The sequence below is a fragment of the Doryrhamphus excisus genome, linkage group LG9 (assembly GCF_037039965.1).
Source record: "Doryrhamphus excisus strain RoL-2023G ecotype Guam linkage group LG9, RoL_Dexc_Guam_v1.1, whole genome shotgun sequence".
NCBI classification, from domain to species: Eukaryota; Metazoa; Chordata; class Actinopteri; order Syngnathiformes; family Syngnathidae; genus Doryrhamphus; species Doryrhamphus excisus.
Genome location: NC_136365.1, coordinates 19,754,344 through 19,780,535, shown reverse-complemented (window position 1 = coordinate 19,780,535; position 26,192 = coordinate 19,754,344). Strand labels below are relative to the sequence as shown.

Below are 26,192 nucleotides of genomic sequence, written 5' to 3'. Positions count from 1 at the left end.
GTACAAGTACTTATGAATGTCTTCCATTCCCAACGTTTTGTTGAATTTTCATCGAAGTCGGAAGAACTTATGTACGTTTTCCATTACCAACGTTTTGTTGAATTTTCTTCTAAGTCAGAAGTACTTATGTACAAGTGCTTATGACCGTCTTCCATTACCAACGTTTAGTTGAATTTTCATCTAAGTCGGAAGTACTTATGTACAAGTACTTATGAACGTCTTCCATTACCAATGTTTTGTTGAATTTTCATCTAAGTCGGAAGTACTTATGTACGTCTTCCATTACCGTTTAGTTGAATTTTCATCAAAGTCGGAAGTACTTATGTGCAAGTACTTATGACCGTCTTCCATTACCAATGTTAAGTTGAATTTTCATCTAAGTCGGAAGTACTTATGTACAAGTACTTATGAACGTCTTCCATTACCAACGTTTTGTTGAATTTTCATCTAAGTCGGAAGTACTTATGTACAAGTACTTATGAACATCTTCCATTCCCAACGTTTTGTTGAATTTTCATCGAAGTTGGAAGAACTTATGTACGTTTTCCATTACCAACGTTTTGCTGAATTTTCTTCTAAGTCAGAAGTACTTATGTACAAGTGCTTATGACCGTCTTCCATTACCAACGTTTAGTTGAATTTTCATCTAAGTTGGAACTACTTATGTACAAGGACTTATGAACGTCTTCCATTACCAATGTTTTGTTGAATTTTCATCTAAGTCGGAAGTACTTATGTACGTCTTCCATTACCAACATTTAGTTGAATTTTCATCTAAGTCGGAAGTACTTATGAACGTCTGTTGAAAGTAACTTTTTTGGAGGTCTTTTATGAAAACCAAACTTTTTTTTTGTTTCCTGGCTTGTTAGTCGCCGCCACAGATTATTTTTCTTTGAGATTTTTCAAATCGTATCCACTGGGTCCGCCTCACCTCTGGCTGTGACCACCAGCATTAACAGCGTCAACAAAATAAGCCCCCACCCCACCCCACCCTCTTCCCTTTTCCCCGGGCGGCTGTCTCGGTCCGTGTTAGGTGGCCTTGGTCCCGCGTGCGCAAATTGGATTTTCTTCTCTCCAGTAGCTCAGCTCCTCGCCCGGCCGGCCTCATGTCGCTCCAAATCTGTCGCCATCGCTCGCAGCGACCTTTTGCCAAGTGGAATGTAGGTCAAGAGAGGAGTGGCCTTCACGACGCATCATGGATTCATTGATTTGGTTTTCGTCTTTCCGTTCCCCACTGTTAACAGAACCATAACAATAACAGCAGTATTGTTATTGAGTATTGTTTATTACTTTCTCTTATATTACTTTGTCTTATGTAAATGCGGTGCATTTGTTTGTTTTGGTGTTGGTGGTAATTATAGTTAAACCCCTGACACCCAAAGCTGGAAATTCGGAATACAAATACTAATATCCATTAGGGATGTAAGAAAATATTGTTTCGGCGATATATTGCGATACTTCATTCCATGATACTGTATCGATATTAAAAAGTATGCTATGGATATTTTTAGGCATTTATCATAGACTGTATATGGTATTTATTCAAGTGCAGACACGGCAAAGGTTACGTAGTCAATTAGGCAAGTTGGCGTTCCGGGTGCCCTAAAACGGTATTTTCTTTTCTGTGTACATGTTTACAGTGCCACACGTAGTCGGTGTACCCTGCGTATTACATCATTTTCACCCAGTGATCCGTTCCCGTGTGAACATGGTAATGGTTTTATTTCATTTGAACATGCATCAGATTACAATTGAATGCATCACATAATCAGTTCACAGTTCCACATGTCCAAAAGGAGTAGGAAGAAGAAAAGCTTATTAAATCCTACCCCTCTATCTGGTACTTTTACAATCAGTAACTGTTACATTTGTTCACTTCCTGCTTTCCATAATACAGTTTTTTTTGTTTTTGTTTTTTACTACATTTGAAACATGGCCTAAGTCACAGAAAGCAATGGTGAAAATACTTTGTACTTTCATGTTCAAAGTGTTGTTGCGTATTGAAGTGCTCTATGGATGTCATGTGATCCATATGGAATTTCCAAATAAGGATTTTCATGCTTGTGTTGGACTTGTGACAGAGCCATCTTTGATTTTTTAACGTGTGGGAAAAGTCTGAGATCACTTTGCTCCGCGTTCTTATTTGGAAACGGTCATCACGTGATTGTTGTCATGTACTGCAAAGTACTGTATGTACTCTACGTCTCATTATTATTTGTAAGTACAACGCTATAGCTATTGATGTACAAAATTTTGGTTATTGTAAGAAAACTATGGAAGTTGCTCGATATGTGCTTTTAAATGAAACTTTTTCGAGGTATTTGTGTTATCAACATTATATCTGACATTTCTGGCCCGCTCTGCGGAAATTTCAAAATGACATAATGTCAATTTTGTAGTGCAGTAATACGCAATAATAAATAATAATAATAATAATAATCCATCAGGTTAGCAGAGGAGCCAGGCCACTACGCACGGAATTAGCTCAGTGTTCTATGTGATGTTTATTTCTACCATTGGGGGCTAATTTTCAGTAAAAAAAAAAAAATTAAACAATTACATTTAAATTCATTCATTCATTCATTCATTCATTCATTCATTCATTCAAATTTAAGAAAATTAATAATTAAAATAAAAATTAAAACAATTAAATATAAATTCATTCATTCAAATTTAAGAAAATAATAATAAAATTAAATAAATAAAATTTAAAATGTAATTAAAAAAATTTAAATTTAAATATTAAATTCATTCATTCATTTTCTACCGCTTTTAAATTTAAAAAATTAAAAACAGAAAATAAAAAAAATAAAAACATAAAAACAGTATTAAAAAAGCAGGAAGTGAACAAATGTAACAGTTACTGATTGTAAAAGTACCAGATGGAGGGGTGGAATTTAATAAGCTTTGCTTCTTCCTACTCCTTTTGGACATGTGGAACTCTGAACTGATTTTGTGATGCATTCAATGGCAATCTGATGCATGTTCAAATGAAATAAAACCATTACCATAAAACATAAAAAACAGTAATGCCACAAACTTCGCCGTGTTTGAAAGCTGCCACTTTGGCCTTTCCAATTGCACTTCAGTCATCACACTTCCGCTAAAAACTCGCTCAACAAGCAGCTTGATTTACTCTTCTGCGGTAGTAAAGCTAATGTAGGTACATTTTCCCCATCCACAGCTATCTATCAAAGCCTTTATTTTCATAGTAACACCATCCATGTAGACCTTGTACATGTACACGCTAAACAGTAATTCAAAAAAGATTTTTTTTTTTTTTTTTGCCGGTCGGCGCCCCCACTGGTGTGACAGCGGCGGAGCGCGTGAAAAGGCAAGGTCGGCGGCGTCAGCTGTATGAAAAGGAGTCTCTTATAGATATAGTCGTTCTGGATGTTGCTGCTAAAAAGCCTTTCAGCTGACTAATTTGTTGCTGAGCCTGAAAAGAATTTAAAGAGGGTTGGTGAAGAAAACTGAAGATAAAAAAAAAAAAAAAAAACATTACCTTGCTCTCCGGGCATCTTCCTAGCTTGTTCTCCTTTTGTTGTGATTCAGTCAGGGTTTTTTTTTGTGCAACCTTCAAGCTTTGTGGAAAACATTGCACAGGATCGAGCCAACCTGGCGTAAAAGGCTCGAAAGGTCTAGTCAGGGTCTGGTTTCAGTTCTCCGTGGAACTATCAGGTCCTATTGTTGCGATTAAGAGAAGAACAGGTCAGCTGACATGATGGTCAAAGGTCAGGTTGTGGTAGTCGTGCGGTTCTTTTTAGTGCTGGAATCCTCTTCCGCTCCACCGCCATGACATCACTGGTGGAGATGGCGGATGCCGCTCCATCACTCTAACTGTCATCTTGGGTGCGTGTTTGGCTTCACAATGTTATACTTCATGTTGGAATTCAATATGAACCGCAGCGCCACCGGTGTTGGCAGCACTCGTGCATCCTCAAGACTGTGATCCTACCCCCGTCGTCATGCTTGACTGTGTGTTGACATTCAGTGGAATTCACCTTCTCCAAAATTTGAACCGCGGCACCACCGGTGTTGGCAGCACTCATGCATCCTCAAGACTGTGATCCTACCCCCGTCGTCATGCTTGACTGTGTGTTGACATTCAGTGGAATTCACCTTCTCCAAAATTTTTAACCGCAGCGCCACCGGTGTTGGCAGCACTCGTGCATCCTCAAGACTGTGATCCTACCCCCGTCGTCATGCTTGACTGTGTGTTGACTTTCAGTGGAATTCACCTTCTCCAAAATTTGAACCGCGGCGCCACCGGTGTTGGCAGCACTCGTGCATCCTCAAGACTGTGATCCCCTGTCGTCATGCTTGACTGTGTGTTGACATTCAGTGGAATTCACCTTCTCCAAAATTTGAACCGCGGCGCCACCGGTGTTGGCAGCACTCGTGCATCCTCAAGACTGTGATCCCCTGTCGTCATGCTTGACTGTGTGTTGACTTTCAGTGGAATTCACTTTTTCCAAAATTTGAACCGCAGCTCCCCCCCAGTCCAGACAGCACTCATACAGTCCCAGACCGTGACGCAATCATTTTGGTCCAACAGACCTGAAATTAAATAGATTTTGTCAGTCTATGAACAAAGTGACAGGCTGCTGGTTGTCTATATGTGCCCTGTGATTGGCTGGCTGGCCACCAGTCCAGGGTGTATACCTCGCCTCTCACCTGAAGACAGCTGGGATAGGCTCCAGCTGAGTGAATGAATGAATGAACATTTTATATAGAGTATAGAGTATAGAGTAAAGTATAGAGTAAAAACAGAGAAAAAGATGCATTAAAATACAATATCCAAACATTCATTCAGAGCTAAAACAAGGCTAAAAATGGGGAGGGGCGGGGCGCAGCAGTCAGGTATAAAAAGTTAGACATTAAAAACGGATTTAAACAGGTAGGTTTTGAGTTGTTTTTTGGAAGGTGGGAAGGTCGGGGCAAGCACGGAGTGAATGGGGCAAAGAGGGTGGAGGCAGCGATGAAGAAGACCAAGTTCCAGGTTCGGAACTTGGTCTTACAGAGGAGTGCCAGACCTGTTCTAATGGAACTTGGTCTTACCAAGGAGGTCTGTGAGGTATGGAGGGGGTCAGTTTGTGGAGAGCTTTGTCTGTGATGAAAAGGACTTTGAAATGGATACGTTGGGGGACCGGAAGCCAGTGGAGGTTTTTAAGGTTTGTTGAGGGTTTTGGATGTCCATCTTGGTCCATCTTGGTTGGAGATGGGTCGGAATGTAGTGGATGGCCATCAGTGTCTTTGTGTTCCACAATGCTCTGCTGGTCCACCTGGTTCTCCGTACAGTGATGCCCAAACCAGGCATCAAATGCTAGACATCATGGTGGACGGGGGACGTCTGGTTCCCTTACGAAATATTTGTACACTATCAAGGTTGTAATTGTAATACTTTGCTGTCCAGGAAAGCGTAAATTTGAGTTAATTTGTGTAGAAAGTTCTTGGGGGCTTGGTAGCAGATGTTTTAAAGAGGCGCTCCAGATGTTGTTGTTGCCGCCGCCGCCGCCCTGGGCCGTGCCAAGTTGCCATTTAATCAGGTGTGAAATTCGGCGGGAAAGGTGCCAAATTAGCTGTGGAAGTTTCTCCGCGAAGTTTGTTTGCACCTTCCCGCTGAAAATTTAATTGATTTTATTCATAATATTATGAAATAATTATTCCTTTTCGTCAGTATTTAGTTGGCAGAAGAGTTTGAGTACGTGAAGAACCTCCAGGCATCCTCAACAGCTCCATTCCACCATCTTCTTTAGCAGGTTAGCTGCTAAACGAATTGGCATCGTTCCTTCCACCTGAACACAGGCACCCCCCGACCTCCCATTTAGCTGTTAACTGCAATTAGCAATCAATTAGCTTCTCGTTAGCACGTTCACATGCCTGAGCTTCTACTGCCTTGCTCTCGTCCGCGTCTTCGGGTGAAAGGGACAGGGACCAGAGAGCAGAGAGGTGCTGACGTCACCGCAGCCTCCTTCCTGCTTCTTCTCGGCTCTTAATTAGTTCATTAAGGCACTAATTGGACTGAAATGACCAACATGTGTGTGTGTGTGTAGAAAGTGTTTCCTGGTTGCCATGGCTACCGTGAACCATTGTGTTGATTTGTACAATCGATTACAAACTCCAGCAGTTTTTGATTTAAATTGTGTTTTTAATAAATGTGTGTGTGTGTGTGTGTGTGTGCTGTCAGCGCACGTCAGACTCCTTTGAGCTCATCTCCGCTTTCTTCAGAAGAAGAAAAAAAAAAAAAGAGATGAGATTAGGGATTTGGTTCGCCGAGAAGCTGTCAGATTGAATCGACACGCCGCATTTAGTGTGCGTGTGCATGTGTTGCCACGCCTTTGGCCCATCCTGTACACACACACACATGCCATGGGAAATGCTGTCTTTGTGTTCATGTTCATGCACACACACACACACACACACACACACACACACACACTTGATGACTGTGAGTGTGATGTCATCGCCATGTTCCGTGGCTTTGCCTGCTAAAATGAGTTGTGATAGCAAAAGTGTAAGAAAATGGATCGTTGCGTCCGCAAATTTGCTCTTTTTTTTTTTATTAACGCTCATCACTCGCTATCGACCCACAACGCCTCCGCCTGACAGAAAATCTCTCAACGCTCCGCCTGGATCCACACGGTCGTTTAACGAGAGATGATAAACTTGTCATGTACGCGTCGTTGCCAGTTATTTTGGTTTTTCAGATGCATTCAGTTAAAAATTTGTTTCTTTGTTTTGTCGCTCAAACGTTCTTGGTTGCGCGAGACTCGATCAAGCGTTGTGTGAACGTACGCCCCCTAGTGGCTGTGAGCCACACAGGCGTGATATTGTGCTAATCTGTTAAGTGCTAAGATCTTCTGGCAAAACCATGACGTCATTGTTTCTGGTAATGGTAATGGTTTTATTTCATTTGAACATGCATCAGATTACAATTGAATGCATCACATAATCAGTTCACAGTTCCACATGTCCAAAAGGAGTAGGAAGAAGCAAAGCTTATTAAATCCTACCCCTCCATCTGGTACTTTTACAATCAGTAACTGTTACATTTGTTCACTTCCTGCTTTCCATAATACAGTTTAAGTTGTTTTTTTCTTTTTTTGATAATGTACCTCGTACCAAAGTACGAGGTGATATGAGCATCCAATTGCAACAATTAATCGATGAATCAATGATTAACCAATTATCCAATTAATCTACAACAGTTTTTATAGTTAAACATTTAAATATTCTTTTATTTCGGCCTCTAAAATGTGAATAGTTTTGAATTTCGTTACTCATTCATGAAAGCAGATCTATTATCTTTGTGTTTTAGGCCAAAGAAGATATGAACCCACAACAGCTTAAACTTTGGAAAAAAGTGACACTTTCGCTTCTTTTTTTAAGTTAGAATTTTGTTAAAAAGAAAAACATTTAAAGAAATCGTAGAAAAAAATTATGAATGTTATGTTATTGTGAATAAAGCCATAATTACCAGAAGAAAATTTCGAAGGACAAAGCTGAAATCGTTGGAAAATTAAAAGACAAACAGCAGAAATTGAAAAAAAAGCTCTATTTTGAAAACAAAAAATGTGTGCTCTAATAAGAAAAAAGTGGCAATTTTACAAAAATAAAAGAAAAAAGTAAAATAAAAATAAAATAACAAAAATAATTCAATTTTAGTAGCATAGAGTTGAACTTTTAAATGTTGTCATATTATAAGTATGAGAAACTAAACTAAATAAAATTGCAATTTTTGGAAAGTTACTTTTACGACAAAATTATGCGAATTATTTTACATTATTTTACAAAGACTATATCAGAAGAATGTCAAAATATTTGGAAAACAGCCAACACTCCTATCGAGGGCTTAAGCAATTACTCGATTAATCCTATTTTTGCTGCATAATAGTTACATTTTGTTTTGTTATGTTAGCATACCCGCACTTAGACTTGAATGTTAATTGTCGTATTGACACAGAACGACGGAAAAACATGACATCCGTAAGTCTAAGTCTTTATCGGCGTGTCAAAATGGCCACCCTAGCATGAACAAGCAACATTAAGCAGACCTCTACCAATGATTCCGCCAATGGACACATTTGGCACGCCGCGCAGTTGCCTGTGAAGCAGATTGTCAGCTGACGGGTCGTGTGACCTGGCCGTGTCATTCCGAATCTTCTCACCGTGTCCTTGTCGCTAGAGATGTTTTTTCTATGTTGCGGTTTTAATGAGAGACACAATGGTGGCCTTGTTGTCACCTTCAAAGTAGCTGCGGCTAACGTGAGCAAGGTTAGATGTCCAGAAAGATGCGTAATGTTGGATAAAACGCTACAAATAAACTTTCTTAAATTGTTAGATTTATTGGTAACACGCTTATTTTTACCAGCATGTGTGTTTTTTGGGGTAAAACGTGCTTGTGATTAAGGAAGATGTAGTCAGCCATGTTCTGGAACCAATTAACCGCGATAAACGAGGGACGACTCTATAAACGAAGCTTGAGTTGCATTTGAAAAAAAATCTCGACTTGTAGTATTTGGATTAATAAAGCTTTAACATCCAGCTTTAAATTTATTAAAAAAAAAAAAAAAATGTTATTGTGAATAAAGTCATAATTACCAGAAGAAAATTTCCAAAGCTGAAATTGTTGGAAAATTAAAAAACAAACAGCAAAAATGGAAAAAAACACTATTTTGAAAACAAAAAATATGTGCTCTAATAAGAAAAAAGTTGCAATTTTAGGAGAATAAAAGAAAAAAGTAAAATAAAAATAAAATAACAATAATAATTCAATTTTAGTAGCATAGAGTTGAACTTTTAAATGTCATATTATGAGTATGAGAAACAAACTAAACAAAACGAAATTGCAAATTTTGGAAATTTTAATTTAGGACAGTCAAATAATTCAAAATAAAATAATTCAATTTTAAAAATATTTAAATAATAATCAAAAATAATTTAAAAATAAAAATAATTTTTAAAAAAAAATAATAATTAAAAAAAAAAATACAAAATAACAAACTTAAATTATATTATGGAAAGCAGGAAGTGAACAAATGTAACAGTTACTGATTGTAAAAGTACCAGATGGAGGGGTAGGATTTAATAAGCTTTGCTTCTTCCTACTCCTTTTGGACATGTGGAACTGTGAACTGATTATGGGATGCATCGGTATCTGTGATGAAGTGAGCGAATGTTGTTGCTAATTCTAACTGCTAACAAGGTATGAATATTTGATTGGGTTGTTTTGTTGACGCTTCGGCGTGTCGTCTCGTTTAACCCCACCGCCCCTCCACATGGCGCTCGCCTTAATTAGCTATTGATTTGTTGGGGACAAAGCACAGGGGCGCGCTTCCAAGGGCTTCGGTCATGCTAAATTATTAATGTTCATGCTCGTCTAAATATAGCCGTCGTCCGGTGGTCACAAGGAAGACGAACATTCCATCCACTTCCTCTTTGTGTGTGTGTGTGTGTGTGTGCATTCATTTCCCAACTCTCCTGTTGCCCAGTGGCTACAGACGGGATAACAAACTTTGAAAAAAAATTGAGATTCGAACTGTGTGACCTACATGCTAACACCTAGTTTATCAGTTTGTGTTCTAAATAACTTGAATGGTTGGGAATGGATTTGGATGAAATTTTCAGGGATTGTCATAAATGGGCTATGGAGCTAAAATTTTCCGGATCATCGTCTGGATCCAAGAATTTTTTTAAGAATTCTTTTACACTGCGAGATAGGATCATTTTCGTTATTTGTGCATAAAACTCTGCAAAAAGGCTGCATGGTGGTCAAGTGGTTAGCGTGCAGACCTCACAGCTAGGAGACCCGAGTTCAATCCCACCCTCGGCAATCTCTGTGTGGAGCTTGCATGTTCTCCCTGCGCATGTGTGGGTTTTCTCCGGGTACTCCGGTTTCCTCCCACATTCCAAAAACATGCTAGGTTAATTAGCGACTCCAAATTGTCCATAGGCATGAATGTGAGTGTGAATGGTTGTTTGTCTATATGTGCCCTGTGATTGGCTGGCCACCAGTCCAGGGTGTACCCCACCTCTCGCCCGAAGAAGACAGCTGGGATAGGCTCCAGCATACATATGTTGAGTGTTAAGTTGCTGTGTGATGAGTTTAGTGTTTTTTTTGTGAGATGGCATTGTGACTCCCACTTTCAGCTGGGATAGGCTCCAGCACCCCAGCGACCCTCGTGAGGATAAGCGGTAGAAAATGAATGAATGCTATGAAGGCGGGACTGCACGGCCGTCAAGTGGTTAGCGCACAGACCTCACAGCAAGGAAATCCGGGTTCAATTCCCATCTCTGTGTGGAGTTTGCATGTTCTCCCCGTGCATGCATGGGTTTTCTCCGGGTACTCCGGTTTCCTCCCACATTCCAAAAACATGCTAGCTTAATTAGCGACTCCAAATTGTCCATAGGTATGAATGTGAGTGTGAATGGTTGTTTGTCTATATGTGCCCTGTGATTGGCTGGCCGCCAGTCCAGGGTTGTACCCCGCTTCTCGCCCGAAGTAGACAGCTGGAATAGGCTCCAGCACCCCCGCGACCCTCGTGAGAATCCAAACAATGTAGGATTATTATTTTGGTGTGAATCGCAATATGTGGGGAACTACGGTCTGATCTCCTGAATATGTGGCACACATGCTAACCACTCGACCCCTGTGCAGCCAAGTTATCAGTATCGATTTAAAAATATATATATTATTCATCTGTATTTGTAATTTTAGCATTACAATACAACGTTAATTCCATTAATGTTAGCTAACAACTGTAGTCAACCTTGTTTTTGCTCATGTGTCACATGGTGGTCAGTGCATGTGTGTGTGTGTGTGTGTGTGTGTGTTGTCAGTGTGCTGCTGGACTATGAAGTGAAAGGAAGTGACACAGTGGAGCTTTCAGAGATTGGGGACAGCTTTGCGCATGTGTGTGTGTGTGTGTGTGTGTGTGTGTACATGCATGTTCCTAGCATGTCATGTGTAAACGCTTTTGGACCCAGAGTGTGTGTTCGCTAGCTGACCTACATTCGGGATCTTTTCTGCCTCTGGCTCGCTGTTATCTCATCTGGCCAATCACGTGCCGTAATCCCGTCTGTCCAATCGTTGACGTCGCCCGCAAGTGCTCCACTGGAGCAGCAAAGCAACCTGACAGTTTTTGGAGTTGGCGGATCGTTCTCAGAAGCGGGTTCCCTCAGCCACGCCCACTTCCCTATTTTTAGTTTTACGGCGTGATTCCATGCATCCAAAATAATCCAAAGTCAAAACCCACAACAAGTACTGTTTGTTAGTGTAATTAAGATGTGTCATTTCATAAATGCCATTGCTCCTCTCTGACCTTCCGCGGTACAAATAATTAAATAACTCAAAATAAAACTGGAAATAATATACAGAGTTAGAGAAATTAAATAAAATAGCAGAATCCAAGTGAAACAACCGGGTTAAAAGATCAAATAATCAGTGTGGTGCAGTGTAAGTAATTCAATATAATATTCTGATACTTGGTTGCACGGTAGTCGAGTGGTTAGCGCACAGACCTCACAGCTATGTGACCAGGTTTCAATTCCACCCTCGGCCATCTCTGTGTGGAGTTTGCATGTTTCCTCCCACATTCCAAAAACATGCTAGGTTAATTGGCGACTCCAAATTGTCCATAGGTATGAATGTGAGTGTGAATGGTTGTTTGTCTATATGTGCCCTGTGATTGGCTGGCCACCAGTCCAGGGTGTACCCCGCCTCTCGCCCGAAGAAGACAGCTGGGATAGGCTCCAGCACCCCCGCAACCCTTGTGAGGATAAGCGGTAGAAAATGAATTAATGAATGAATGAATGATGTTTTGCAAATTTGGAGTGGTCAGACCGGAGCAGGAGGGGATAGAAAAGAAGAAAAAAGAAAACAGACAAGGGAGTGCATTTTTAGACAAAATGTCTAAACAACGATGCCACAACAATGCTACTCGTTTCCTCCCACATTCCAAAAACATGCTAGGTTAATTGGCGACTCCAAATTGTCCATAGGTATGAATGTGAGTGTGAATGGTTGTTTGTCTATATGTGCCCTGTGATTGGCTGGCCACCAGTCCAGGGTGTACCCCGCCTCTCGCCCGAAGACAGCTGGGATAAGCTCCTGCAACTATTATTATTATTAATGTATATTTATGTAATTTTTCCCCATGACTGCATATGGGGCTGCATGGCGGACGAGTGGTTAGAGAGCCGAGTTCAATCCCACCCTCAGCCATCTCTGTGTGGAGTTTGCATGTTCTCCCCGTGCATGTATGGGTTTTCTCCGGGTACTCCGGTTTCCTCCCACATTCCAAAAACATGCTAGGTTAATTAGCGACTCCAAATTGTCCATAGGTATGAATGTGAGTGTGAATGGTTGTTTGACTATATGTGCCCTGTGCACAGGCTGGACACCAGTTCATGGTGTACAACGCCTCTCACACAAAGACAGCTGGGATAGGCTCCAGCAACCAACCTCGTGAGGAAAAGCGGTAGAAAATGAATGAATTATTATAATACTTATTATTGTTATACTTATTATTGTTCAATGACTTAAAGTTAAACAACAAAATGCGCCTCATTTAAGTCTTAATTCAGAAATGGAGTCACTTCACATCTCGCCAAGTTCAAACGTTCAAACGTTGCTGTGTGGCGTTGTCCAAGTCAACAATGTGAACCTTTTCCGCACATGAAAAGTCTTTGTTTGGCCGCCCTTGTGTATTGGCGGTCGAGGTGGGCGGGAGTGGGGTGTTTGTTTTTTTTTTTGTTTTGTTTTTAATGTGCTCAGGTTTGAAAATGATGAAACGATTCATGTGGAGGCTGTATGTGGTTGCTAGGCAACAAGCACAGCCAGTGTTTACTGCTAATAAAAAGTGAGTGACATTAGCTAGTGTCTTAAAGCTAACACACTTCTTTGTGTCTAGTGCAGCGTGTGTGTGTGTGTGTGTGTGTGTGTGTGTGTGTGTGTGTGTGTGTGCAAACACATAATAAGCTCCCGGCCAGCCTTGTGTTTGATATGTTACCACCTATTGGTGTGTGTGTGTGTGTGTGTAGCGTATTATTCTGCATACATATCATGCACTGTTTTATGTTTTATTGTCATTATCGCCATTATTGCATGAATGACACACACCAAAGTACAAAGTGCTTTTTTTTTTTTTTTAACAAAACTCTTGATTAAAGTTGTGGTCACATGACATTTGGGTCCTAACGTGGTTTGTCGTCTGGTTTGCAGGCTTTGAAAGCATCCTGGAAGGCTTGTTTGGGCCGGGAGTAGTCAAAGACGTTACGCTTTTCCAAGGTAACACACACACACACACACACACACACGCATGCATTGATGTTAATGAATCAGTATCTCGGGGTGGGAAACTTGAAATGCCATATAATGATAATATTATGATTATCATAATACACAGTACAGTTATAGCTAGATAGATTGGAAAATAAAAGTAAAAATTTGCACTTTTAGACACTACATGCTGAACACAATAATTACATTTTCGGTACAGTAGCCATCTTGAATTTGATCATTTGATCATCATGATATACAATGTATATACTGTGTGTATATATTGTCTGTATATGTACAGTATTTGATATATATTTTTAAAATATTATTATTAAATATTATTATATTTTTTTATATTTTATATTATTTTATTATATAAATTATATATAAATATATATAAATAAAATTATATAAATTATATATAAATAATTATTCTTATTTTATTATTATATTTTATATATTATATAATTTATTTATTTTTTTCTTCCTTTCTTCTTTATTTTTCTTCTATTTCTTTTCTTATTTTCCTTTTGTTCTCTATTTTAATTTGTGTTTTATTTTTTCATGGTAGACTAGAGTAGTCAAAGGTGTCTCCCAATGACGTGCATTGTTAGCTAGCTCATATGGACCAGTTTTATGCACAGAAAAGGGAAAGTCCATATGGGATTTTTTTTGTGCATCCACACTTTTTTGTTTCTTTTGGCTTTAAATTTAATATATTTTTATATAAATCGTTATTACATAATTTTTTTTACAATTTCATAAAATTATTTTTTATAGCATAAAGTTGAAATATTAAAGAAAAATGTCATTTAGAAGATTTGTAATAGAAACAAAACAAAACTTTTTTAGGAAAATTGGCTTGCGGAAAAAAAGATCTAATGTTACAAGAATAACATCTAAATATCGTGGGTATGAAGTCATAATTACGAAAAGTTGAAATTTGACGAGAAAATTAATAAATGAAAACAAAAAAATTAAAATTATTATGGGAATAAATTCATAATATTACGAGAAGAAAATTTACAAAGATTATTTAAAAATAAAGTAAAAATACATGAAAAATAAACAAAAAATCTGGGGACAAAAAAACCCCCAGCCAAGCCGGAAGGGGTTGTCATACTAGCCTTTTTCTTCCATTTCACAAAGGGGGTACCTAATGAAGTGTCCAATGAGTGCATGATTTTGTCACTTGTAGCTTGTCTAGTTTGAAATATATAACGTTACAGCAACAAAAGAAATACATGTGGAGTATGTGGGCTGTGCATGCGTGAGTGGTGGCGCATGATGCTAACATGTGTAGAACATGAGCCCTGTGTGTGTGTGTGTGTGTGTTAGCATAACGCATGAGTGAAAATGACGTTGACGAGCCAGAAATATTCTAAAAATGCCGTAAGTTGTTGGGGGAGGGATCACATGACTCCAGGACACCACGTTGACCTCATTGCTCCTGCAGGGGGACGGGGAGGGGGAGGGGGGGGTCAAGAACGTTATCTGATTGGTAGAGACGTTTGCGCCCTCATCACATTTCGATTTGATCCACGCTACTAAGCAAAAATTCATTTTTAAACAGCAAAAATCACATCCATTTTCGGTACCGCTTATCTTCGTTGGGTCACAGGTGAGCTGGAGCCTATCCCAGTTGAATGCAGCAAAAAAAAAAAGAATTATTTATTTGGTTCAGTCCATCGCTGCCCCTGTATTAGGTGTATTTGCACAAAGTATTATTATCGCATCACTACTCAGCACTGTGTCACTACTCCAAAAGAGTAGTTATTCAGTGTTAGCTTCTATAAAAATAATGTCATAGCTTGGTTAATATGCAGGTGACGTTATGTAAATAGAACACGGATGAAATGTCAGCATCGGGATTATTCCATGTATGTTTCAATTCAGTTATTATTAATGTTATATATATATATATATTTTTTTAATCATTAATGTTCTTCAAAAATCTGCCAAATTACATCAAAAGTAGAAAAGAGCTGGAATAGAACCGTGTCTGATAATTCCAAGAAAACTTTCTTGGGAATTAGCTTGAAGCCATCTCGGGAAATAAAAACAACAACAAGCTTGGTTGGCATCACAATCATGCTTTTATTTCCTTAGCAGGCAATGTGTGTGTGTGTGTGTGTGTGTGTGTGTGTGTGTGTGTGTGTGTGTGTGTGCGCTGATGAATTGCAGGACTTTCAATCGTCTGTTCTTTGTCTGACCCCCCTCCCCCCTTCCCCCAACCAGATTGCGAGCCTGAGGAAGTGTCCGACTGGTCTTTTGATGAAAACTGTCTCTTCTGCTGCCTACGACGTGAGAAAGCCAAGGTAGGAAGAGCTAATGCTAATGCTTCTCTAGTACAAATATTAAAAACGTTACAGCAGATTTTATATTGAAATAAATTGCCTTTGGTCCCCATTGATTTAACATTCAGTCATCGACCCGCACACAACCATAATACAAAATATATAAGCAGTGAAAATCTGTTATATAAGTCGACAGATCGCTGCACGGTGGTCGAGTGGTTAGTGCGCAGACCTCACAGCTAGGAGACGCGAGTTCAATCCCACCCTCGGCCATCTCTGTGTGGGTTTTCTCCGGGTACTCCGGTTTCCTCCCGCATTCCAAAAACATGCTAGGTTAATTAGCGACTCCAAATTGTCCATAGGTATGAATGTGAGTGTGAATGGTTGTTTGTCTATATGTGCCCTGTGATTGGCTGGCCACCAGTCCAGGGTGTAACCTGCCTCTCGACTGAAGACAGTTGGAATAGGCTCCAGCAACCCCCGCGACCCTCATGAAGAAAATGAAATGAAAATTCAACTAAAAGTTGGTTATGGAAGACGTTCATAAATACTTGTACATAAGTACTTCCAACTTTGATGAAAATTCAACTAAAGGTTGGTAATGGAAGACGTTCATAAGTACTTGTACATAAGTACTTCTGACTGATGAAAATTCAACAAAACGTTGGCAATTTGCATTGCACAGCAGCAAGAGTACAGAATCAGTTAAGCAGTACAAAATACACAATATAAAACTAAACAATATGAACAAATCAACAATTTTACCCAGAGTTATATACAAACACAGTATACACATAATATCTGGAAGTCCTCGGGAGCGATTGGGAGTGTGACCAATCATAGCGGAGTAGGCGAAACTAGAGGTGGAGTCAATTAAACGCACCGTTTGAGCGGAAGGCGTGACAGGAAGAGAACTTTATTTTGTTTTGTTTGTCATAATATTACGATTTTTTTTTTTCATATTTCAATTCTGTGTTAATGAAATATTATCTTTGCTCATATTATGGTTTGTTCTTGTCAAATTAGGACTTTTTTTGTTTGTTAGAAAACGTTTTTGCAGCCACGTGCTGCAAATGTGCTCCAGGCCGCACTTTAGACACCGCCGCGCTAGCACCATACCGCACTAGCATGATGGTGGAAACAGAGCTTTGAATGGAGGTCTGTGTTCTCCACTTCCTTTATGTGAGGGTGGGGGACTTATGAAGAGCTACAAGGAAAAGGGGGGGGGGGGTCGTCAAAGTCCGTCTCTTGTTTTTCCACTTGACCCTACGCTGACCTTCCAGGTCGGCCATCTGCCTCCTAAAAATATCTTTAAGAAACACCCCCTTTTTTTTGTCCTCCCATCTGTCCCTCCCCATCTGTCCGTCAGCTCGTCCCTGACAGAATTTGTCACACATTTTATCCAGCGTGATCCAAGCAGAGAAGAACATTTTGAGTGAAATCAATTGTGTGTGTGTGTGTGTGTTGGGGGGGGGGGTATACTCGAGGAAATTCCGCGGCGGCGTTGTGAATCACATAAAACGTGGCACGCTCAATATCATCTTTTTGCTCACCCGGCTTGTTGTTGTTGTTGTTTGTGTGGCCCCGCCGTCATGGATTCATTGATCCGAAGCCTCGTGCGGCGCCATCGGAACGCCAAAGAGAGCGAGGCTGTTGAACCCGCTCTTTGTCTCGCGCCATTAACGCGCACACGTGAACAGAGTGATGTGATGTGATGTGTGATGAGTCATGTCTCCGACTGCCTCCTTGCATGCTGACTCTGCTTCCTGTTGTCTCACTTTATTGGCCAAATGACCATATTTGGTCGTGGAAGTTGTCACCCAATGACTCTCAGTGAAACCCAGCCAACCCGTGAATTATTGATCCAAAATCCATTCAATGAACTTCAACCAGGGTTCAATTCCACCCTCGGCCATCTCCGTGTGGAGTTTGCATGTTCTCCCCGTGCATGCGTGGGTTTTCTCCGGGTACTCCGGTTTCCTCCCACATTCCAAAAACATGCTAGGTTAATTAGCGACTCCAAATTGTCCATAGGTATGAATGTGAGTGTGAATGGTTGTTTGTCTATATGTGCCCTGTGATTGGCTGGCCAACAGTCCAGGGTGTACCCTGCCTCTCGCCCAAAGACAGCTGGGATAGGCTCCAGCACCCTCATGACTCTTGTGAGGATCAGCAGTAGAAAATGAATGAATGAATATTTAATAACAGTAAATACATTTAAATAAAATGTATATACTATTTAAATTATGTAATGATTATTTTCATTGATTATTTAAGGCTGCACAGTGGACGAGTGGTTAGCGCACATACCTCGCAGCTAGGAGACCCTAGTCAGATTCCACCCTCGTTTGCATGTTCTCCCCGTGCATGCGTGGGTTTTCTCCGGGTACTCCGGTTTCCTCCCACATTCCAAAAACATGCTAGGTTAATTAGCGACTCCAAATTGTCCATAGGTATGAATGCGAGTGTGAATGGTTGTTTGTCTATATGTGCCCTGTGATTGGCTGGCCACCAGTCCAAGGTGTACCCTGCCTCTCGCCCAAAGACAGCTGGGATAGGCTCCAGCAACCCCCGCGACCCTCATGAGGATAAGTGGCAGAAAATGAATGAATATCTTAAGGAGTGTTTAGGTGACTATAGGGGTGCTATTTCATGTCTGCAGATCTCTAATTTTTAGGTTTTCTATATTCAAACTGCAAAAATGCTCAATTTATAAAGAAGGAATCCTACTTGTTGGAAATTCATCACCACCACCAGTTCAGGGTGTACCCCGCCTCTTGCCCAAAGACAGCTGGGATAGGCTCCAGCACCCCCACGACCCTAAGCGGCAGAAAATGAATGAATGAATGAATGAATTTGAAATGTCGACTTCCCTACTTTGGCTGCGCTGCACAAATGTTCAATTAGTCATTGTTCTCGTAGCTTTTAAACAATGATGCTCCACGACGGGGCGTCACTTTCGGTTCTGACCGTTGTCCTTCCTCGTTGTGCTGCAGGAGCACAGGGCTGAGTTCAGCGCCGGCAGCCAGGTGCTGTCGGAGTGCGACGACCCCAAACAGGAGCAGTCTCGGATCAGCCGGCTGGAGAGACAGGCTCAAGACTTCCTCAATGCTGTGTTCCACAGGAAAGGTGAGCACACACACACACACACACACACACACACACACACACACACGCACGCACACACACCAGTTGGCGCTCATTAGTGCCCACCCTCCAGTCATGAATTTCATTTCCAGGAGGTGCATCCAGGCAGGTTAAGTCTGGAAATTTGGTTCATTCCGCAGGGAAATTAATGAATGTGAGGAACCCCCCCCCCCCCACCCCAAAAAAATATTCCTGTTAGGGAATACCATAGACCCACCCACACGCGTGCACACACACAGAATTTAATCATTTATCCTCCCACCTGGAGTGAAGAGATTAATTTGAAAGTTTGTAATACCTTTCTTGCTCTATATTTAGATTCCAAATTTAAATTGGCGACGACCTAATAATGAGGAGTTGAACGTCTCCTTGCTTCACTATATTTAGTAGGAGTGGAACGATACGCCATCATGACTGTACGCTCTCCTATCATGGTTTGTATCATTTTAGGTACAGTGAGGGAACAAAACAGTGAAAACAGCTTTAAGGGTCAGACATTAAAAAACATTAATTCATTCATTTTCTACTGCTTATCCTACTACAATGGAAATGCAGTGCCTTTTTCCTAATAGTCAACACTCACTAAGAGTTGTGGTCAACAAAGTAAATACAAACCACAAAAGGTAACATTAAAAATGTTAAAATCACGTCTCATATTTTGACATCCCTAGCGTTGACCAATGGGAAGGACAAGTGTGTGGCCAGGCTCTGGCTTTTTCTTGTCATTATTATTAGTAGTAGCAGTATTAGTATTAGCAGTATTAGTAGTAGTATTAGTATTAGCAGCATTAGTAGTATTACTAGCAGTATTAGTAGCAGTCATAGCATTAGCATTAGTAGTATTAGCATTAGCAGCATGAGTGTTAGTAATATTAGCATTAGTAGCATGAGTGTTAGTAATATTAGCATTAGTAGCATGAGTGTTAGTAATATTAGCATTAGTAGCATGAGTGTTAGTAATATTAGCATTAGTAGCATGAGTGTTAGTAATATTAGCAACAGTAGTATTAGTAGTACTAGCAGCAGCATTGGTAGCAGCAGCATTGGTAGCAGCAGCATTGGTAGCAGCAGCATTGGTAGCAGCATTAGTAGCAGCAGCATTGGTAGCAGCAGCATTGGTAGCAGCAGCATTGGTAGCAGCAGCATTGGTAGCAGCAGCATTGGTAGCAGCAGTATTGGTAGCAGCATTAGTAGCAGCAGCATTGGTAGCAGCAGTAATGGTAGCAGCAGCAGTAGCAGCAGCATTGGTAGCAGCATTAGTAGCAGCAGCATTGGTAGCAGCATTGGTAGCAGCAGCATTGGTAGCAGCATTAGTAGCAGCAGCATTAGTAGCAGCACCATTGGTAGCAGCACCATTGGTAGCAGCATTAGTAGCAGCAGCATTGGTAGCAGCATTAGTAGCAGCAGTATTGGTAGCAGCAGTATTGGTAGCAGCATTGGTAGCAGCAGTATTAGTAGTAGTAGCCTGCACCGAGGTACTCTTGAGGTACTTCCTGTCCCTTAGTTTGCACCTAACCCAAAGTTGCGTATATACATTCAGCCCAATCACATCCAAAGTAAAAGTACCGGTTGGACTCAAAGACTAGAAAAAGTAAAAGGGGCCAAGGATGAAACCCTGAGGGACGCCACATGAAAAAAAACCTTTCCCAAAGATTTACATTTGGGGCAGAGAAGTTTGTGCCCCCCAGGTAGACCAAACTCAAGCAGTAGGAATCTGGGCCACCGAAGCTGACCCACTTTGCCGCCCTGGACTATGGTGATTAATATGAGCTTTCAAAAGCTGGTAGAAAGGTAGCGGGGACGCCGTTGTACTCGTGACGACCAAGAGCGAGTCAGAATGGTAGTTGTTGCAGACCAAAAGGACCTCTTCAAAGATGGCTGAACAAGTCGGATATGTGATGATAAATTCATGAGTTGGACTCATTGGAGCAGCTTTCAAAGCACTCTTATGACCGCAAAACCACCACAGCTCTCCTCTGGTCTTCTTACTTCGTTTTGGACAATAAATACCACAAAGTCAAGTAGTCGACAGTTTTCCAACACAAGCCACTGCTTATTTTCTTTCTCGTGCTTCCTATTCTTCTTTTTCTTTCTGGTCTTGTGTTATTTTCTTCTTCATACTTCTTTTTGTTCTTAATAATAATATTCTTCTTTTTCTTGTTGTTCTTCTTCATGCTGTTTTTCTTTTGTTGTTCCTCTCATCTTGTTCTTTTCGTTCTTATTATCCTCCTCATGTCTTTCTTGTTGCTGTTCTTTTCATTTTACTCTTTTTGTTGTCGTTCTTCCTTCCATCCCATTTTCGACACCGCATAATCGCCTTTTTTATTGTTCTCTGTATTCTCCTTGTTCTCATACTTCTTTTTGTTCTTAATATTAATATTCTTCTTTTTCTTGTTGTTCTTTCTTCCTCTTCTTCATGCTGTTCTGTTGTTCCTCTCGTCTTGTTCTTCTTTTCATTCTTATTATCCTCATGTTCTTCTTGTTGCTGTTCTTTTCATTTTACTCCATTTTTTTGTTGTCGTTCCTCCATCCATCCCATTTTCGACACCGCTTAATCGCCTTTCTTATTGTTCTCCGTGTTCTCCTTCTTGTTCTTGTTCTCATACTTCTTTTTGTTCTTAATATTAATACTATTCTTCTTTTTCTTGTGCTTCTTTCTTCCTCTTCTTCATGCTGTTCTGTTCCTCTCATCTTGTTCTCAGTGTTCTCCTTCTTGTTCCTTTTTGTTCTTGTTCTCATACTTCTTTTTGTTCTTAATATTAATATTCTTCTTTTTCTTGTTCTTCTTTCTTCCTCTTCTTCATGCTGTTCTGTTGTTCCTCTCGTCTTGTTCTTTCGTTCTTATTATCCTCCTCATGTTCTTCTTGTTGCTGTTCTTTTCATTTTACTCCATTTTTTTGTTGTCGTTCCTCCATCCATCCCATTTTCTACACTGCTTAATCGCCTTTTTTATTGTTCTCCGTGTTCTCCTTCTTGTTCTTTTTTGTTCTCGTTCTCATACTTCTCCTCTGATGCTCCTCTTGCTCAATAAATGATTTGTTTACTTCCACTTGGCCTGCGGGAGAATTCCCGACTGAGCCAAACCGCTGCACTGAAGCGACGACGTGGGAGAATTTAATTATGTAACACTAAATCTTAAGGCTTGATTAGATTTCTCGGGTTCAGCGGAAGTGACAAGAGATTTATCACGCATTAATTGATGAGGGGTTTTTTTTGCGTTAAAGTTCATCCTAAATATGTTTGAAAACAGAAATATGCAAATCTCTTCCTATCGAATGACATTAGGAATGCTGCAGGTGTTGCTATTGATGTCAGCTAGGTCGTGTTTGAAAGCAGACGTGTAGTTTAAAAACACCATGAAACATTTCTCAAGGAATTAATTTCTATGAGCCATATATATATATATATATATATATATATATATATATATATATATATTCACTGTTGATACTGACCCTGGTGATTGACGGCTAGTATTTAGTGCAGCTGCCAGGTGACGACCTGTGAGGCGTCTTTGTCTTAAACTACACACGCTCAGATATTAGTCTTCTTGCACAGTTGTGCAGTGTTTTTCTGTCCTTGTTAGACCCAGTTTGTGCTGCTCTCTGAAGGGAGTAGTTAACAGCATGTAAGAGATTTTAGTTTTAGTTTAGATTTTTTTAGATGGGTTTTCTAATAATCTATTATTCTCTATTATTATAATCTATCATCTCATTCATTTTCATTGTTTGAGAAATGGACAAATTTTTTTGTGAAATTAATGAAAATGTGTTTTTCTTTGGAAAACAAAGAAATATATATATATACGTATATTGGAGAAAAACACGGGGAGAACATGCAAACTCCACACAGAGATGGCTGAGGGTGGAATTGAACCCTGGTCTCCTAGCTGTGAGGTCTGCGTGCTAACAGTAGTATATATATATTTATATGTAATTCTTTGGAAAACAACAGAATTTGCAAGTGATCCCAAACTTTTGAGCGGTGGTAGTATATATATATATATATAGTATATATATTATACACATTTATACACACACACACAGTACAGTTATTACGGGAGGCTCGTTAGCAGTCATTACATTTTTTTTTTTAAATCTGCCTTAAACTCGCATGCCTTCCCTCCTGAATATATAACATTATTGAAATATAAAAATGGCGCGTTAATTGGCGGAGAAGTCATCAGTGCCTCGGGCCGCTTGGTGAAAAGTTCACATGGATAATTAGGATGGAACATCGGCGGTTTTCACGCCACTTTTACCACACTGGCTTGATGCTTCTATGCAGCCCGTGAGCCAAAGGAGTGGAGGGGGAAGAAGAAAAAAAAAAAAAAAAAAAAGAGGATTTATTTGGCCAACAGAGCAGCTCATGAGGATTTAAATCTCCGCTGGCATGCTAGCTTCCAAATAAACAGATGAAGTTTCTGGGACGACGCCAGATTAAAAGTCCATCAATTAAATAAAACAAACCAGGCCTGTGAGAATTACTAGAACGTCTTATCAGTCTGATCAATGAAGAGCTGGGGGTTTGTTTGAGCCATGCAAGGCATGATGGGAGGGAGAGCGCCTGGTGCTGCTGGTGCTTCCTGGGACATTTTTTCAAAATTGGCCGTTGGCATGTTCTTAAAAAATATAAAACGACACTGGAAACTTCTACTGGCGTCTTTGCGGTGGGATCATCTGACCTGCGTCTGCATGTTCTGGACACGCGGGTGAAGAAAGGGGCTGAGCCGTCAATTGATTGCCATCTGGTGATGACTTGGATTAGATGGCAGAAGAGGAAGCCGGACCCAAACGTGGTGTGAGGGTGTGCTGGGAACGTGGGAACGTGGGAACGCTGGGAGCTCTCACCTCTTGTAGAGCTTCTCCTGAATCCTGTGGATGAGGATGAGGATATGGAGTCCAAATCGGCCGTATTCTGTGCCGCCATTGCTGAGGCAGCCAATCAGAACTGCAGATGCAAGATGGTCAAGGTGCTCAGTGCCTGTTGGTGGACCAGGGCTTTGGTGGGGTGCTGTCAGAAGGAAAAAGGAGTCCTGTTGAGCATGGATGGTTTGTGGGGCTCCCGACTCAGCTGCCAGGTACCAGAAAACCAAGCAGCATGCAAATTTGGCACGTTTGAGGCAAAACCCCGGGTGTGGGAGAGGTTTAGGGAGGCAATGGAGCTCAATTAGTAGTACTGGATTGGTGGCACGCTACTACGTGCCATTCGGCCTGCTTCTCGTTGCCAGCACTAATTCAAGCCTATATCAAGACATATCGTATTTTCCGGGCTATAAGTCTCACTTTTTTTCATAGGTTGGCTGTTCCTGCGACTTGTACTCCAGAGCGACTTATAAATGAAAAAAACTGTTTGTTCCATAAACACCGGACACCTTTTCTGTTCATGTTTATATTTTTTGTGTAGCTGAATAAGCATTGTGTTAGCATATCTTACAACTATTCAGCCTGTTCTCTATTCTTTTATTGTTAGAACTTGCCTTCCAAGATGGCGTAATGTCCGTTTTGGTCAAGTAGTTTGTAAAATAAATTACATGCAAAAAATGCGACTTATACTCCAGGTCGACTTATGTATGTTTTTTTCTACCGAAATTATGCATTTTTTGCCTTGTGCGACTTATACTTCGGAGCAAATTTTTAATGAAAATATATACCGTATTTTCTGGGCTATAAGTCACACTTTTTTTCATAGGTTGGCTGTTCCTGCGACTTATACTCCAGAGCGACTTATAAATGAAAAAACTGTTTATGTTACATAAACACTGGACACCTTGGTAGTTCGGTATGGACAAAAATAACATTTTTAAAAAATGTAAAAAATTTAAAAAATGTTTTTTTTTAACATCAACATTTAAAAATAAAAACATATCATATATTGTATCACCTCATACTTCGGTACGTGACAAAAATAAAAAAATAATAAAAAAATTAAATACACAAAAATAATACAAGTACCAGATGGAGGGGTAGGATTTAATAAGCTTTGCTTCTTCCTACTCCTTTTGGACATGTGGAACTGTGAACTGATTATGGGATGCATTCAATTGTAATCTGATGCATGTTCAAATGAAATAAAACCATTACCATAACTTGCCTTCCAAGATGGCGTAATGTCTGTTTTGGTTTTGTATGTTTTTTTCTACCTAATTATGCATTTTTGGCCTTGTGCGAGTTATACTCCGGAGCGACTTATACTCCGGAGCGACTTATACTCCAGAAAATACGGTAATTTTTGTAGGTGGAATATCGAGGGGGTCCAGCTTGGAGACCTTAAGATCTTGTCTCTGTCTCTGGTCCTGATGTTTACTGGGGCGGTTTGTGCTTCAGCACCTCCAAATCTGAGACCATGGTTCTCATTCGGAAAAGGGTGGATTGTACCCTCCTGTTCGGGAGTGAGGTCTTGCCCCGGGTTGGAGGAGTTCAAGTACCTCGGGGTCTTGTTCATGGGTGAGGGGAGGTTGTAGCGGGAGAATCTGCAGTCGCTGTAATGGTAAAGACATTGATAGCTTACCCATTTATTGCGCTCCACTTACTGTACATGGTGTCACAGACGGGATTAAATGTGATTTTTGGATTATTTCAGTATGACACCGGGATTATTCATCCAGGATAAAATACTGAGCACGTTCCTGGAAGACAGAATTCTGATGGCTTTGTCTTTGTTTTTTTTTCTCCTTAGAACTCCCGAGTTTCTCAGACCCTCACATTCCTCTAGTGGCTCGTGAGATCATGCAGCGAATGATCCGCCAGTTTGCCGCCGAATATACCTCAAAAACTACTCAGGACGAACCGCCCCCGCCCAACGGCACCATGAAGGACCAAAGCCTGCCGAGAGCGGCGTCTCTGGCCGCCGCCGCCGCCCCCTGCTCGCCGGGGCCTGCGCCCGCCTCCCCTCCATCGTCTGCCTCCTCATCCCCGTCCCCGGGTCTCAGCCCCCCTGCCGCCTCCGTTGCCTGCACCGAGAGCAGTAATGGCACCGTTAACGGTGGCGGAGGAGGGGGCGGAGCCACTGCTGCTGCCTCTGCACAGAACCCCGTCCTCAGCAAGCTTCTCATGGCCGACCAAGACGGCCCGCTGGACCTTACAGTCAAGAAGAACCAGCCAGAGGCAGAGCCTACACAGCAGGGTGAGTGGGCGGGGCTACACATCCAATTAGCAAGCCTTCCTATAAATATTAACGAGCTCACACACACACACACACCATATCCGTTTAATCAAAACGGCCCAGCGGGAAGTCGCGGTTCGATTACCGACCCGGCTGTCAACAACTCCCCCGCTCGAACCCCCCGACCACAGCGTGACCGTTCGCCATCGTTAAGAGCGGCTTTTAGGAAGCAGCTTACTGTAAGCTTCCTTAATTTTCGCCAAAAAGATTTAGGCTTTCACATGCTGCTCGCTCGCTAGCGCCGCTTTGAAATATCACTGCAAATAACGCCTGACTCAATGCTGGCACAGCCAAGAGAATCA

At 40.9% G+C, this 26,192-nt stretch overlaps 2 protein-coding genes across 3 annotated transcripts in view; one reads left to right on the top strand and one right to left on the bottom strand.

The window, feature by feature from the left end:
* The window catches only part of lcor (ligand dependent nuclear receptor corepressor), a 62,416-nt gene that overhangs the window by 22,282 nt on the left and 13,942 nt on the right, over positions 1-26,192 (top strand). Inside the window, exons 2-5 of the mRNA XM_058046153.2 lie at positions 13,226-13,291; positions 15,521-15,600; positions 18,576-18,708; positions 25,405-25,851. Coding sequence (XP_057902136.2) covers positions 13,226-13,291; positions 15,521-15,600; positions 18,576-18,708; positions 25,405-25,851 — 726 coding nt within the window. The remainder of the gene's footprint in view (positions 1-13,225; positions 13,292-15,520; positions 15,601-18,575; positions 18,709-25,404; positions 25,852-26,192) is intronic.
* LOC131100709 (MORN repeat-containing protein 4-like) overlaps positions 1-26,192 on the bottom strand; it is a 68,393-nt gene that overhangs the window by 40,238 nt on the left and 1,963 nt on the right. Inside the window, exon 1 of one of the 2 annotated variants that reach the window (XM_078793600.1) lies at positions 23,577-23,715. The exons of the other annotated variant lie outside the window; for it this stretch is intronic. The gene's annotated coding sequence lies outside the window, so the exon portion shown is untranslated. Of the gene's footprint in view, positions 1-23,576; positions 23,716-26,192 lie in introns of those variants that run through there. 2 annotated transcript variants of the gene reach the window in all.